Consider the following 17,123-nt stretch of genomic DNA (forward strand, 5'->3'; position numbering starts at 1 on the left):
ATTGGGACACAAAGATGACGAACACAAAACGGGGGTGACAAGAAATCCGTTTTTAAATCTTCTGTGAGACATGAGGAAAAACATTTAAGGTAGGTCGTGTAAGCAGCTCTCGTCAAAAGCAGCAAAAATTTGGCGCAACATATCGAAAATAAACAAGGAACCGTATCGGCAAATGGCTCAAAGAGTCGCGTCAATCGTATGCCGACGAAAAAGATCGAAATTGCGACGTCGCCGCATATCGAGTAACTAAAACTCACGAAAAAGTCGCACTCGATTGTTGTGTTCCAAATCCAAATATTTTTCATTTCTGTTTTTGAAACCCGTATAAAAAGGTCAAAGAGAAAACAGAAGATCGAAATCCGGACGTCGCACACTGGTAGGTTTCTTAAAATCAGTGGCATAAAAGAAATACTTGGAGTTTTATATATTGTCACGTTTAGGGGTGCGTAGTGAGGGATGGTAGAGAAACAACCTAGGTCACAGGCAAGCCTCGTTTATTATAAAAATAGTTTAAACCAAACAATTATGAGGGGTTATTCTTGCCCCCAGAATAAAAGGGCCAACACGGCCGTAATCGTCGTTGAGCGCATGAGAGTTCGGGGAGGGTGAGTTTGGTTTTAGCCCTTCAGCTACACCGTAAAGGGGCACGCAAAGGTGTTCTTGTACGATGTGACCAAAAGACCAAGTGAACAACTGACAGGGTTAAGGGTTCTAAAGGTCACTTCAAGTTGCGAGAGAACCCTTCTCTTTTCAGCCTGGGATCCTGAGAGGGTAGCGAGCCGACCCACCACTTCAAGTTAGGGAATGTTGCTCGCCGACCAACCCGGAGACCAGTGATTTTAGATGGCCAGCCTTGCTGAATAAATACTCGTCGATTGAATCAGATTCCTACCAGACTTGCTGACATAAACGATTATTCAGTATATTGTACGATAGGTATGGTGAATGTAAATGTTGGAATCTGCGACAATATTTGGCTAAATATCATTCAAATGTCAAACAATGTTTTCAAAGAACAAGTTGGGTATGATAGAATGTCACATTCTTTTATTATTGTTTGACAGTGATCCGTCAAACTCAAATACATTATTTTTTTCCAGTAAGGTTGGATACCTTACGAAGGTTTTGTTGTTATAATTGTAAAATGCAGTTCCAAATTAACAGTTACATTCAGTTATTATTGGTACAAGTAAGAGGAACAATATTATTAATTTGGCGGTCCATAAATTATTTTTCTAGTTTAGTTAGCTCTGATGTTTCGTAAATGAACTGTAATTTTAAAAGACGACAAAAACGAAGCGATGACGTTCTTACATTTTGTCAAATTATTTGATTATTTTTATTGGTTTCTGTACGACATACCAGGTGTCCAAGAGCACCATGGACATAGGAGATTAACCCTCCGTTAGTCCGTTGCCATTTTTTTCGAGTTTGGTCTGGTGGGGTCTAATGAACCCCACAAAATAAAATTGGATCAACAATATTTTAACGCATAATTTTTGTCTAACTTTGAAAAATACATTTTAAAAACAAGTTTTTATTGCAAACTGCATTTATTTACAAAGTAAACAAGTTGAGTAGAGACATTGAATGAGGTTATAAACACAACTTACCAGATTTTTGGGTTGTGGCTACTGATAAAGTATTTTTATCACGATTTATTTTTATTTTCTTTGCATTATGTGGGTAGTAATTCAAAATTATTACTAAATAAACTTGTTTTGAATATTTTGATTAGAGAATGACGGACGACGATTTGTTATGATTTTGAAAGGTTGGTAGCACGGCCGGATATAAACTTTCCTTAACGACCGCTTGGCGCCAGATTTAAAATTTCCGAATTTTAGATCCGTTTTTCGTCTTAATGGTCAAATCTACGGTATTGAAAAAATTACGAGTTGATAGCCGAAAATGTTACTACAACTTTTACCTAAAGCGTTTTTCCATTAAATTAACCGTACAGGCGCAAAAAAATTAAAACCATTTTCCCATGTTAATCTCCTATATCCAGGGTGCTCTTGGACACCTGGTATAAGACGCACACTTAAATTTGTGACGTAATTTTAATTATAAATTATTGATTAAGAGTTTACCTTCTAAGGCCTGATAAATCTCAGGCGGCAGCCGCGGAGAAAAGCAAATTGAATACATTCAGACGTTTACTCCCAAAGTTGTGTTTTCTGGAATCTACTTTATTAGAGGCGTGTCTTAGATTGTCGTATCGATGAAAGTTGATTTTTTATTATTTCCTGAAGTTAAAAGCTGTTAATAATGTTGGAGAAGTTTGTAAAATGAAAGTGGATTGATTTGCCTGCAGTAGTCTGTTTCAATTATCATTAAAAGTACAAATGTCATAACCCCTCCGGATATAGTGCCCTATTTAGGTCTTCTCAGTTATTAAGCATTACTAATTCTATTCTAAGAAAAAAAACAAACCAAATCACCTTTCTAAAAATTTTTAGTACCTCATAAAATTGAACTCCTCTGCAACTGTTCCCCAGTGAATCTAAGAGGAAAGACCAAAGACAAATCCCCATAACATTTGGAATGACAACTAACAGGGCTCCACTGACTCCAGATTTAGTTGGGACTTCAACCTTTATTAAATTTTAACAAAACAATAGCAAGCATGTAACTTAAAAGTGTAGTACTCGCGCTGCTTTGTTGGTTTCCGAACGCACTTACAACAACGTTATGCTACGACTTATGTCACTGTCATCGATATAGACAGATGAGAGGTTAGAGGTTAACTTTCACTTTTTTCGATTGAGAACAGAATGATTATGTATTATGTTAGGTTTAAAATCCTAAATTATTATTATTATTTTGTCATCCTGAATAATTTAATAAACTATTGAATTTACGAGTAGGATTTATTTATATTCTACAACGTCAGAAGTGGGATTTGAACAAAGTGCCGTTATTTAACCGGATGTTTTAAGATTTTCATCACGATGCATACCAATGAGGAATTTGAACGTTTCATGGCCCAACAATTCCAACCTGGAGATGAGAATGACATGGGGGCTAAAGGACAACAATCTCCAACCACCCCACCAACACCCGGACTCTCTGTACAGGGCGGCCCCTCAAATAGCCCAAACACTAATGCCACCGATATGTCATCTCAGTTTATGTCGACTATTACCATGCTTATGCAGCAGAATAGTCAAATGTTAAGTATGTTACAATTATCACAACAACAGGCACCTTCATTTACGAATCCTAATGTAAACCAAGTGCCAAATTTTAACATTATGCCTGATTTATCAAAGAGCATAGACGTTTTCGACGGTGAAAAGGGTCCTGAAGTGGCAAGTGCATGGTTGAGTCAATTAAGAAGTATGTCACTAATCCATCGTTGGCCTGATGCCTTTCTGCTGCAAACAGCCAGAAATAACTTAAAGGGAGCTGCTAGATATTGGCTTCAAGGTAAAAATGAGGAACTCACTAGCTGGGATCTGTTCGAAACTGCATTTAAAAAGACATTTATGTTTGAAATAAGTAAATCTGACAATTGGAGGAAGATGCAAAGTCGCCATCAGCTGCCTACAGAAAATGTGAGTGTTTATTTTCATTCTAAAGTTGTATTATGTAAAGTACTTGGCCTGACTTTCATGGAGACAAAAGAACAGGTAGCAGTTGGTTTACATTCTAGAGACTTAAGCAACTTCATTATGTCCAAACATCATGATGATGAAGACAACTTGTTTCGGGACATTGTAAGTTATGAACGTGTGGTCAATGCTCGTCGTGTTAGACAAGGTGACCGTACTAAAGAGCAGACAAGTCTCGCCAACACTGAAGGAGTTTTAAGCAACAAACCACCAAGGAAAGCAGGGAGCCACGTACGTTGCTACAATTGCAATACTCCTGGACATGTGGTGTCTGAATGTAGGAAGCCATTAAGACCAAAAGGATCCTGTTTTACTTGTGGTGCCACTACACATCAAGTAAAGGATTGCCCTGCTAATAATCAGAGGCCTGCCAGAGGAGACCGTACAGCACTGATGGTACAAGAAAGGCCTGTTCCTGCTATGATGGTTAATGTGCAGTTGAGTAAGAATAGTTTTAAAGTAAGTGTTGAAGCTATTATTGACACTGGAAGTCCTATTTCATTGATTTGTCATAGTTTGGTTAAGAGTGTGGATCTTTTACCAGAAACAAGATTTGATAAAGTTTATGAGGGCTTGAATCAGTCTAAATTAAACATTTTAGGTACTGTTAAAGTCTTACTGAAAGTATGTGAAGTAGAAGTTGAGCTTTATTTTAAAGTGGTGCCAGATTACACCATGTTTAATAAATGTCTGCTTGGTAGGGACTTTTTGGCTTTGGAACAGCTTTCCTTTGTTATAAAAGGTAACCAAATTTTGATTACACCTAATAATGTTGATTCTCAAGTATACCCATCTAATGAAATCGAACAGGAAACATTAAACATTCTAAATATTTCTTATGTTAATCCGCAAGAAGTTTGTTTAGATATTAATCCTGAACTACACCTAAATCAAAAGTTAGAGATAGAAGATGTGATGAAAAAATCTTATTTTGAACCAAATCGACCTTTAGAGCCTGCTATTAAATTTCAAATGAAGATTGTAGTTAATCCTCAACATGCTCCATTTTATTTCAAGCCTCGTAGGCTATCATATGGAGAAAAGTTGGCTGTTAAAGATATTTTGAATGATTTAGAAACAAATAACATTATTCAAAAAAGTAACTCTGAGTATAGCTCACCAATTGTATTAATCAGAAAGAAAACTAAAGATCTTAGGTTATGTGTAGACTACCGCTTTTTAAATAAAATAACTTTACGTGACAATTACCCAATGCCAGTTATTGAAGATCAAGTTGAAGGACTTAGAAGTAAACGATACTTTACTATACTAGATCTTAAAAGTGCATTTTACCATGTTGATATTGAGCCTTCCTCTATAAAATATACTTCTTTTGTATGCTTGGACCAACAGTGGGAATTCTTGAAGATGCCATTTGGGCTAAGGAATAGTCCAGCTACTTTTATGAGGTATGTACATCAGATATTTAGTGATTTGTTGAGAGATAAAAAAATCTTATTGTATATAGATGACATTATGATTGCCACTGAAACAATTCCAGAAAATTTAAATATTTTAAAACAGGTTTTGATGTTATTAGTTGACAATAAACTTACTCTCCGTCTTGATAAATGCCACTTTTTAATGACAGAAATTACTTTCCTGGGTTATACCATCCGAGCTAATAATGTAATGCCGAATGAGGAACATACAAAAGCTATTAGCAACTTTCCATTACCTCGTAATGCAAAGGAGCTTCGCAGCTTCATTGGTTTGGCTTCTTATTTTAGAAAATTTGTAGAAAATTTTGCATTGATTGCTAAGCCTTTGTACTCCCTCTTAAAAAAGGACACTCCATTTAATTTTGAACAAGAACAGTGTGACAGTTTCAATAAAATTAAGAGTATTTTGGTCTCTAGGCCAGTTTTATGTATTTACTCACCATTGGCAGAAACACAACTCCATTGTGATGCCAGCTCACTGGGTTTTGGGGGTATAATTATGCAAAAACAAGAGGATGGTTTGTTTCACCCTATCTTTTATTTTAGTCAGCGTTGTACTGAGACAGAGTCCAAATTGCACAGCTTTGAGCTAGAATTATTGGCTGTGGTTAATAGCTTGAAAAGGTTTCGAATATATTTGCAGGGTATAACTTTCAAAATCATTACAGATTGTAGTAGTTTAACTTTAGCCTTGAAGAAAAAGGATATACACCCAAAAATTATGCGGTGGAGTTTAATTTTAGAAGAGTATGATTACACATTGGAACATAGAGATAACACAAGGATGCGACATGCAGATGCACTTAGTAGATGTTTCAACACTATATTATTAGTGAGTGACCTACCTTTTGAGACTACTTTAAATATTAAACAAACGCAGGACAAACAAATAGTTCAGATTAGGAAAGATTTAGAAAAAGTGTGTGACAAAAATTTTGAGCTAAGGAATGGAGTGGTGTATAGAAAAGATAAAGGTTCTTTATTGTTTTACGTACCAAGTACTATGGAACATAATATAATTCGAAGTTGTCATGACGACTTAGGTCATGTAGGAGAATCTAAATGTTGTGAGGCTATTAGACAGACTTATTGGTTTCCTGATATGCGTAGGAAAGTAGGAGAATATATCCAAAATTGTCTTAAGTGTATTGTGTATAATAATAGAGGGATTTTTACATAATATACCAAAAGGAAATAAACCTTTCTTTACGATACACTTAGATCATTGTGGCCCTCTAGAGAAAACCAGTAGACAGAATAAACATTTATTTGTAGTGGTAGATGGATTTAGCAAATTTATAAAACTGTATGCTTGCAGGACAACAAGCACAAATGAAGTTATCAAGCATTTGACCAGTTACTTTAGCTATTATAGCAAACCCTTACAAATTATTACAGATCGAGTTGCAGCCGGTGTTCCCCGAGCGAATGGCCAGGTGGAAATATTTAATCGAAGTGTAACTCCTATGTTAGCTAAGTTAAGCGAAGATCCTAGGAAGTGGGATCTCCATCTGACTGAAGTCGAATTTGCTCTAAACAACTCGGTTAATAGATCGATTGGTGACACCCCATGTAAGTTGTTATTCGGAATGAATCAAGTAGGAACTATCAGAGATATTTTAAAAGAAATGTTGCATGAAATTACTGAGCAAAATTCTGAGCGTGATTTCTATAATTTACGTAATAGGGCTGTTGAAAAAATTGAGAGGTCTCAAGCTTACAATAAAGCTTATTATGATCAATCACATCGTAATCCTGTTGAGTATAAAGTTGGTGATTATGTTTCAGTACCAAATATTGATGTAACTGTTGGGGTAAACAAAAAATTGTTGCCAAAATTTAAGGGCCCCTACATTGTTCGTAAAGTTTTACCGAACGATCGGTATTTAATATCTGATTTAGACGATTTTCAATTAACTCAAAGACCATTTACCGGAGTGTTTGATGCGGCTCATTTAAAATTATGGTCTGATAATGAGCCTAAAGATGTGAACTAACTAATCTTGTTGACAGTAAAGATTCATGCTTAGTAAGTAAGTTTATGTTATGTATTACAGTTCTCTCTTATGTTATAATTACTGTTTTGATTTGATGACTAATTATGTGAAACATTATGTTAGTTACTAGACATACATTTATGCTATTACGAATTTATGTTGTAAAAATATTATGTCTTTATGCCCATCTTATGCAGATTACTTATTACTTATGTTGAGTTTCTGATACTTATGCCAGATTTATGTACTATGACCAAACTTATGTATTATGACCTTATGTAGTTATTTATGATTTAGAGGATACTTTCCTGTTTATTAAGCATTATGTCGGTAGTTGAGCTTATGTTTTGAAGTTTAGAGTTTGTAAGTTTGATTGGATCAATCAAATGTCAGGTATGGCCGAGTTGTAGTACTCGCGCTGCTCTGTTGGTTTCCGAACGCACTTACAACAACGTCATGCTACGACTTATGTCACTGTCATCGATATAGACAGATGAGAGGTTAGAGGTTAACTTTCACTTTTTTCGATTGAGAACAGAATGATTATGTATTATGTTAGGTTTAAAATCCTAAATTATTATTATTATTTTGTCATCCTGAATAATTTAATAAACTATTGAATTTACGAGTAGGATTTATTTATATTCTACAAAAGCAAGTTGACCAGAATAATCATACATGTCACAACTATGCATTAAAGGCAGCACGTCTCTAACACTTTCTGGTTTCCACAAGATAATTCCTCGTAGAGTTTTAGGAATCGACGTTTCCCCCCGAGGGCCCACCATCTCCACTCGACCGGCTGCGGAATTCGGTCGTCAACTTCAAATTTCCCTGAACACCGTTTCAAGGAACATGGTTTCTTAGTGACAAAAAATGGCATTCACGAAACTGAAACTGAAAGTACCGCACCTTTCCCAGTTGAAATCAAAATTTAACTTTTCAGTTTTCTAGAATCACCCGGGAGTTTGACGAAATTACACTCTGTTTCAATCACATGACTTCAGAACACACAGTGTTAAGTCGAGCATGTGCGACTATTCTAGAAAAACTTATACATGAGAACTACATAATGTTGACATCTGAAACATTTATGAAATTCGTACATAGGCTAGCGTCCCGAAGTTTAGGCAACTACATGATGCATCTTCTTAATCAAAGATTTTTAGTGTCGAATAAAAGCGACGTAGGACCGTTTTATATGACTATATTAGTTTATATGAGTGGTTACACTAAGGTAATTGTTTTTTTTTTTAATATTTGTGGTTGAGTTCGTGAACATTGAATATGTTTACAGTTTGATAATTTTCCTATTGAGTTTAACTTTCGACTGAGTTTGATTAAAATGCGGAACCAGCTGGATTTTCCTAATGACTTAATAAGATTTTTGTTCCGTTCCCTTCAAATGAAAACTCGGTTTAGTGTACTCAAAGAAATGTGTGAGATTTTCGGTAAGTTTTACTATTTTATTCTAAAGATGTGTACTTCTAAACTTATTTTTTATTAGATTGTTTGGTAGCCGGAAAATGCAAAATCGAGGACAATTTCTTCACCTTTCTAAATTACTCTCTATACACTTTTAAAGTAATGTCCTGCAAACCTCAGTTTGACTACAGAGAACAACACTGCGTTGATATATGCCGGTCAATCGAAAAAAAAGTTTTTAATAAAGATCCATCTTACGAAGGCTTGATGTTCTATGGGGTGAGTCATATAATTAAAGTACAGTTGCTACGAATATTTCATGACACTATTTTAGGAGTATGACACTGAAGTGAAATACTGCACTAAATCAATGCTAAACTTGTGTTGTTTTTTATACAAGACGAGCATCGTTTAAAGAAATGTTTTTATCCTGTGTTTGACACTGTACTTATTTGGATTGATCACATTAAGCCTGAGGTAAGTAATATGTATGTAAACACTAAAAAAATATGTAAACTTATGGAATTTCTTAGCTTGTACAGTACATTCATCAGCAAAGATACAAGGATTTGGATCATAAATTGAGAAAATTAGTTCAATCCTTCAAAATCTACAGGGGTGGATTGTTTAACTACATCAGTAACCAAGAAGGGTAAGTTTGATGCAGGTACTTTTTAGATAATGAGGTTCAGTTTTAATTCACATTTATCTTATTCCTTAATTTAGAATCTTGTTCTAATTTCTATAATTATTTCTCAGGCGAATTTTGGTTCCGGTTATGCAGAGTGATGAATAAATGGGCACCCAAGTTGTAAGGTAATACTTGTTCTTCATATTTAAACGTGACTTACATGTTAATAATTGTTTATTATATTCTAATATTAAACCCTCTTCAGCTTCTCTGAAGTTTTCTAGTTTTATTCCTACGCCCTTGAAAAGAAAAACATATTTTGTTGTGTCATAATTTTATTTTAAATGGATTTTTGCGATCATAACATGATGTACAAATGCTACTAAAAAGTGTTTTTATATATATGTAGGATTAGTTAATTAGTGTTAGTGTGTTTGTGTTGTTTTATAAAATTTCCTAACTATGACGTGGTGACGCTTATCGACCAAAGCAAACATTTAACTATCGATAGATTCGCGACAGCACTATGAATTGCTAACCGGTGCGCGGAACGTGATTGGCGAGAGTCAGTATTGGTTGAGACTGGAAAGAGTTAAAAGACGAAAGAAAAGACGAAAGTTAAAGAAAGCAGACGGCTTTTAATTACTTTAAAAAAGACGTAGTTATCAATACTGTCATCCAGTTGATAATTAATTTTCTGCTGTTAGTGTTAACGAGAAGATCCGTTCAGTGTAACCACATCCAAACCAAATGTACATATTATAAATAACCCTAGACAATAAACAACGTTAAAAGTACAAAGCCTACATTTTGGGGGCCTCAACCGGGATAAGCCTTATATAAGCCTGATCAGACTGATAGTAGTGTGGTTTGAAGAATAAATACTAAGACGAAGACGATTCAAGAATCAATACAAAGGAAGGTACGTGGTCGCCCCCATTAATTTGACGAACGGTCGAACACGCAACCTTGGCCAAATTCCAAAAAATACCTCGCAGCGCGGCCTAAGAGTTGATACCCTGCTACCAAGGCTGGAATTGTGACGAAGGATCGCTGAAGACGGAGCCACAACTGCTGCAGGTCTGAATGACTGCGTTTCAAATACGGCGATTTGGAAATGGGAATCGTATGACCGTGCGGCGTTTCTTGACGAGTAGTTAACCTGGGGGGACGCGTCACGCTTTGGTGACGGAACGTCGGACTGTTTTAGGCCACTAGACTGGTAGAGAGGTCTATTCCAATTACCTGAGTTGGGTATGGTTAGGGTTCGACAAGACAAGAAATCTTGTCTTGACTGATGATTTCTTGTCTTGTCTTGAAAAACAAATTCAAGAAATTGAAAAAATCTTGTCTTGACGATTTCTTGAGAACCTCTTTCTTGTCTTGATTCAAGTAATTTCAAGATCTTGAAATTTCTTAATTAAGCGGGGATTCCCCGTCGCCCATGAAGTCTGGTTTCTCATAGCAACGATAGGCGAAATGTGATTCCCCGGCGTTAATTTCATTTGCTTGATGATAAGTAGAAGGGAGGAAGGCAGTGAAGTTCGTGTTCGTAGATACTAAAGTATCTTCTATTGTTATTATTTTTGTGAGATGAGTGACGCTAGCAAGTCTGAGCCTTTCGGTTCCGATTCGGGCTCCGAATACCTACCAGGCAAAGGACAGAAAAGCTATTACAATAAAATGGACAGTGAAAGTGAAAATGACTCAAGTGATACACATGAGAACGATGACGGATCTAGTGGTACCAAAAAGAAAAAGCAGCCTCATCCTCAAATGTTAGAGAGTGGCAAAAAACAAGTTAAAGATTTTTTTCATGTGGAAGTGGGAAACAGAAGCAAAAAAAAACAATGATAAGATAGCCAAATGTATACCATGTTTTGAAAAATTTGGAAAAAGTGTTTACCTAAAAATGAAAAATGACGGCAAAAACTTCTGGATTAAAAGACACTTGAAAGCAAAACATAAGATGTTATTCGACAAAGAATTTTCTCAGGAAGGGTCCTCGTCCTCTACGGAAATCAGGTGCCTATCACAAAATAGCCAAGCACCCTGTACCAGTTGGAACTCAGCGAGGTCTGATGGAAGTGGAAGTGGTATTTTGGCTTGGGTAAACGAAAGTCAACGTAGACAAACTGTAAGTTGAATTGTTGATTTTTAAATATCATTAGTTTTACTTAAACCGAAAAGATTCTCTGAAGTGTGCATAAATTTTACATAATTTACAATCTTACGTGTCCCCGTTGAGTCAAGTTAAAAAAAAATCTAGAAATTATTGACCAATATCTATTTAAAAATAATTTAAATCCATAAACAAAGAGAAAAGATGCAGGGTAAAGTTATGTTCCAACTCAGGTTTGAAGTGGGGAGTGGGTCGAATTTTGACATTTGAATAATAAATTATTTCCCAATCATATGAACCCATTCTATAAAAAAATACCACGGAATAGAAGTACTTATTCCATTGCCACCGGTATTTATTACTCGATTTTCAATTCCAGGCAAGAGCAAGAACTCAGTCTCTAAACAAGGACACTGTTGATGACCTTCTCATCGAATTTGTTACGAAGAAGTATCTGCCTTTCATTTTCTTTGAAGATGATGTGACAAAGCAGCTGTTTACATATTTAAATCCAGATGTAGTTTTACCTTGTGGTAATACTTTAAAAAGAAAAATTTAAAAAATATGACACAATGAAGATCTCTGTTTCAAAGTTTCTCAAAGCATCTGAATCAAAAATTTCATTTACTATTGATGGGTGGTCGTCATTCGGTATGAAGGGATACTACGGGATTACAGCTCACTTCGTGGACAAGAAATGGAGACTTCAATCAATTGTTTTGGACTTTATACCTGCAGACGGAAAACATACAGGTGAATCAGTTGCCAACCTTTTCTTCGAGGTTCTAAAATCGTACGAAATACTGGATTTCATTCAAGGTGTGACAACTGACAATACGGCTTCTAACTTCACCATGATGCGCTACTTGGAGAACTTGATACCAGGTCTTGATCACAAAAACAAACACTTTGTATGTTTTGCGCATATTCTCAACTTAGCGGTACAGGATTTTAGGAAAATTATTGAACCAAATAAAAGAAGATTCGAAAAAGAACCTGCGAAAGTGATTTGGAACTGAGTCTGACTCAGAGACAAGCCAAAAGGAGTGGAGATCTTACTTCGCCTGTAAGTAAATCAGAAGTCTTGTGAAGGAAATCAAATTTTCTGAACAAACTCAGCTTAACATTAAAAGTTTTTGTGAGCTTATTAATATGGAGAACGAATTACTGTCAACTGACTAAGGCTGGCACAATTTCCTATAATAATTCAAAGAATCTAAGAGCACCATTAAATAAAATTCAGAAGATTGTGGTAAATATTTTGTGCATATCCACTATCTGTCCACGATAATTTTTTTGTAGAAACGCCAACAACAAAAAAAAAATCATCCAGAAAATCACATTTCAATAACACAATTTAACAAGGAGAATTCTCCTTTAACTTTAATAAAACTGTATACCTCAGGATCGCTCCCCAATTCAGTACGCATAAATTCCATCTCTTTTGGTTGCATAATTCGAAGGGTACTCCAATCTTGGCACTTTGCTCATTTTATTAAAATAGACTCAAGAGTCCAGTTTACCTTATAGAATATTTATGTAGGTACACTAAAATATGTAATAAAGGGAATATATCGATAGTCAACACCTACTTTGAAAGTGTCATATACGCTAGCCGTGTAATACCCGGAACGAGGGTCAATTAATACTATTCACTATATTGCCGCATTTCGTTTTCAACCTCCATAGAGCTTTGACGTCACAATGACGTAATTTGACAGTTGGTCAACTATGGTTTTCCCAAATTAAGTCATTGTGACGTCAAAAAAGCTCTGCTCCCTCCATAGAGCTTGAAAACGAATGCGGCGATTGATGAGAGTTTTGAGAGGTGCTTTTAAGCATAGAGAGAGGATACTTTGTTTCGGTTTTTCTATTCTTCCATAATGCATTATATCTTCCAATTGCATTCCATATGCATAGATTGTACTAATCCGAACAGTTCAGAATGGCATGTCAACAAAAACTTGTCACATTGTAATTAAGTGATGTTAAACTTTGTACCAAGTAAAAAACATATACAATCTATTACTGTTCTTCATACTGTTCCTATTCAGTCAAGGTAACTGAACTGTTCTTAGAAGGATTGTAACAGTTGAAGCACAAGCATGCACTGTTTCCAAAAATTGACAAATCAAAAATATCCTCTCAAGACGTACGTTAGCTTAAGACGTAACGCGACCTTAGCGTCGAATTAATAACGACAAAGGAAGGACTGTATTAGCTATTAGAAGACACCTTAAAGGCTTGTGAGGTCCCGCGGTCAACGGAGTTAGTTGATTATTTTGCGTCATCAGTTTCTGACGCCCTTCACGAATCTGTCAATAATATAGTTTTTTTGTTAAAATTAAATGAGACGGCAAGTCCAGGTATTACTTATGCATAAACTGGTCTGATATATGATATGTTTGATTTCCTTACCTTAAGTTGCAAAGTGCTTCTAGTAGGAAATATATCAGAGTGCTCAGCTTGAACATAGACGTAACCGAAGTTGACGGATAAAAAGGTAGAAAACTCATGAAAAAGTTGCATCACAAGTCGCCTACGTTGATCCAAAGTCTTCCTGTGTCCTTTATCCGGATATTTAGCTCCAGGTGTACGTGGCGCCTTGGTGACGGCGAAGCACCCTCATCAGCTTCTTGCAACTACCTCACGTCTCCAAAGAGAAGTCCGGCCAAAGAATCGAGTACCGGCTAAAGGACGAGCTGAAGGCATAGACAATGGTGCATCGTTTCCGGCGTTCCATCGTTGTTACCTTGTGATGATGATTGATTTACAGCTTGACGTCGCACACTGGTAGTTTTTTTAATTTCATTGGCATAAACGAAATACTTGGAGCTAAAAGTCATTCAAATGTCAAACAATGTTTTCAAAGAACAAGTTGGCTATGATAGAATGTCACATTCTTTTATTATTGTTTAACAGTGATTCGTCAAACTCAAATACATTATTTTTTCAAGTAAGTTTTTTTGGATGCGTTACGAAGGTTTTGTTGTTATAACTTAGTAGAAGACAAGTTTCATTTTTGTTTTAAAATGGATCCTAATTGTAGGGGTAAGTAGTAAGTTTTTCACAATAAAATGTTTGATCAAAAGTTTACTTTTAAATATTAATATACTCAAAATGGAAATGCGTTTTTACGTCACTATTAAGAGACAAAATTTTGAATGTTTTTTTTATGTTCCGCCCAATATCCCACGGGTTTGTTTAGTGTTTTGTTGAAGAAACTTACTTAATAACTAATGCTAAACAGAAACCTTGCTCATATTTGCACAAAAGTCTAAAATACGGGGTTAATTTTTTACTGACGTTTCAAAAGTTCAAAATGCTATACTTACCTATATTTTGTTCTGCTTACAGGTGTGGACGAAAACTTTTCTTATTTGTTACCAGGACCTTTTTGACATGGTTCAGAGTTTTTCCGATAAAAGTATTAATAGTAGATTCACTACTTTAGAAAATAAAATTTTAGAACTGACGAAAAATGAGCAACTCAGCAAGAACGAAAAAAAAATTTATCAAAATTTAAATCAGATTTTTTAAAAAAATGGATGGTTTCGTGTCGATATAAAGACAGATTCATACAACACATGCAAAATGGTTGTTTGCAAATGAAATTTTTCAAAAGAAGCAATCAAGTCAAACGAAAATCAAGCAATAAAGGTCGACCTAAAGTATCTTTTGAAGATAGCAGTGATCGTTCCAAAAGGATGAAAACTAGTAATTTGCGAAATACATCTGGTGCAGTAAAACTCGCCTATGCAAAGCAAATGAATTTTCGTGTCGAAGGAAACAATCAAGCTGCAAAAATACTCAAAGACATTACCAATACACCATCAAAAGCTCACGAGTATTACGCCTTAAAAAATCAAACAACAACTTATACTAAATTGAGTGCTGATGAGGCACTTTCTCTTCTAATAGAAGCAAAGTTAAGCAAGAGTCAATACAATTTAATCAGGCGTCAAGTCAAAGAAAAAAAACTGTCATATTTATCCTTCCTATGATGAAATCCTTAAAGGAATGAAGCGATGTTACCCTAACTCAATAATTGTCTCTTCGGATACTGTAGCCGAAGTTCCATTGCAGTCAATGCTGAATCATACTTGCAAAAGATTGCTTCAGTTACAAGAAGAAGTTATTGATAGTTTAAACTCCTGCTCAAACGTAAATTTAGTTTTAATATGTAAATGGGGCCTAGACGGTTCTTCAGGTCAATCGGAGTACAAACAAAATTTGACAAAACCGGTAGTTCTGACTCTAGTATAGTATTGACATCATAGTACCCATAAGGCTTATATATCGTACAGGAACCAATAAAAATAATCAAATAATTTGGCAAAATGTAAGAACATCATCGCCTCGTTTTTGTCGTCCTTACAGTTCATTCACGAAACAGCAGAGCTAATTAAACTAGAAAAAGAGTTTGTGGACCGTCAAATTAATAATATCGTTCCATTTAGTTGTACCATTAATAACTCAAATGTAACTGTTAATTTTGAACTACATTTTACAATGATTGACGGTAAAGTTTGCAATTCTTTAACTTCAAACAAATCTACTCAAAGATGTTATATTTGTGGAGCCTGTTCTAAAGACTTTAATAATATCGACAATATTGTTCTACGACCAGCAAATACTGATAACTTTAAGTATGGCCTGTCTACTTTACATGCTTGGATACGTTTTTTTGAATGTCTCTTACATTTAGCTTATAAATGGATATTAAAAAATGGCAAGCTAGAAGTGATATTGATAAACAAATTGTATTGGATACCAAAAAGCGTATTCAAGGGCAATTGCGCAACCAGATAGGGCTTATTGTTGATAAGCCTAAGCCCGGTTTTGGTAGCTCCAATGATGGTAACACAGCTCGTAGGTTCTTTGAAAATGTAGAAGTAGTATCAAATATAACCAAAATTGACAAACAATTAATTACAAAATTTCATGTAATATTGCAAACTTTATCGGCTGGATTTGACATCAATACAGATAGATTTAAGGAATATGCGTTAACAACTGCAAGACTTTTTGTGACATTGTATCCTTGGTATGCCATGCCTCCAACTATACACAAAATTTTAATACATGGCTTTGAAGTTATTAAATCATTTTGCTTGCCAATAGGACAATTATCCGAGGAAGCACAAGAGGCACGCAACAAGGATATCAAGAAGTACAGAGCGGATTTTTCCAGAAAAACATCCAGAAAAGATAACATACGAGATATTAAATCGCCTTCTGGTTCTCGAGTTTACGTAAACTACCTATTAAAAAAATAAAATGTTTCCTTCCTGAAACTTTTGAGTTATTAGATACTCCAAAAGTAAATAATTCCACGGATACTAAGTTTTTAGAGTTAAGTAGTTCTGATGAAGAATAAAATATCATTAGGTATTTTTTTTAATTATAAAGATGGTTTTGATATTTTTAATGAATTATGTACGATATATAAGACCTTAAAATGAAATCATTAGACACATTGAACCGAATATTACCATTCAGCACTTTACTTTAACTAACAACTATTTATCTTTATGAAATACTCTGTATATTATATTATGCGACAATTAATTTCTTTAAAAACCTGCTTAAAAAATTCCATTGTGTCATTTATCAAAAACTCCTTAACTGTATTTAACTCTTTTAATTATTGCCTAGATTTTTTAAAAATCGACCACTGTGCGACAGTCCGAACTTTCTAGTGCCCGGACGGCTCGTTACCCTGTTGCAGTGCCTTAAGTAAATCCTTTGGGCGTGTCGGACTTAGGGGCACCCTGCTCGTATCGAGCGGGTTCCGCTTGGCGGCACTTCAGAAGGCCTTACGCACATTCACCCACACCCACACACCCCCTCTTGGACGGTGTTCGATGCTAGAGTTATACAGTGCCA

At 35.3% G+C, this 17,123-nt stretch overlaps 1 protein-coding gene across 1 annotated transcript; it reads left to right on the forward strand.

Annotated features, from left to right (window-relative positions):
- The first annotated feature begins 2,792 nt into the window (after positions 1-2,792).
- Positions 2,793-4,454, forward strand: LOC145739407 (uncharacterized). Its single transcript, XM_081994836.1, has 2 exons — positions 2,793-3,560; positions 3,659-4,454. Exons 1-2 carry the CDS (start codon positions 2,955-2,957, stop codon positions 3,692-3,694), a joined length of 642 nt encoding a protein of 213 aa, XP_081850962.1. The 5' UTR covers positions 2,793-2,954; the 3' UTR covers positions 3,695-4,454.
- The last annotated feature ends 12,669 nt before the right edge of the window (positions 4,455-17,123 follow it).

The sequence above is a fragment of the Ips typographus genome, unplaced genomic scaffold (genome assembly GCF_016097725.1).
Source record: "Ips typographus isolate SLU unplaced genomic scaffold, UJ_Ityp_2.0 IpsContig121, whole genome shotgun sequence".
Taxonomy (NCBI): domain Eukaryota; kingdom Metazoa; phylum Arthropoda; class Insecta; order Coleoptera; family Curculionidae; genus Ips; species Ips typographus.

What these genes read in the sequence shown, in the direction of transcription:
- LOC145739407 (XM_081994836.1), top strand. Translation starts at nt 2,955, where the DNA reads ATGCATACCAATGAGGAATTTGAACGTTTCATGGCCCAACAATTCCAA. An exon ending in ATCAGCTGCCTACAGAAAAT is followed by an intron (nt 3,561 to 3,658) that starts GTGAGTGTTTAT and finishes TTTACATTCTAG; the next exon opens with AGACTTAAGCAACTTCATTA.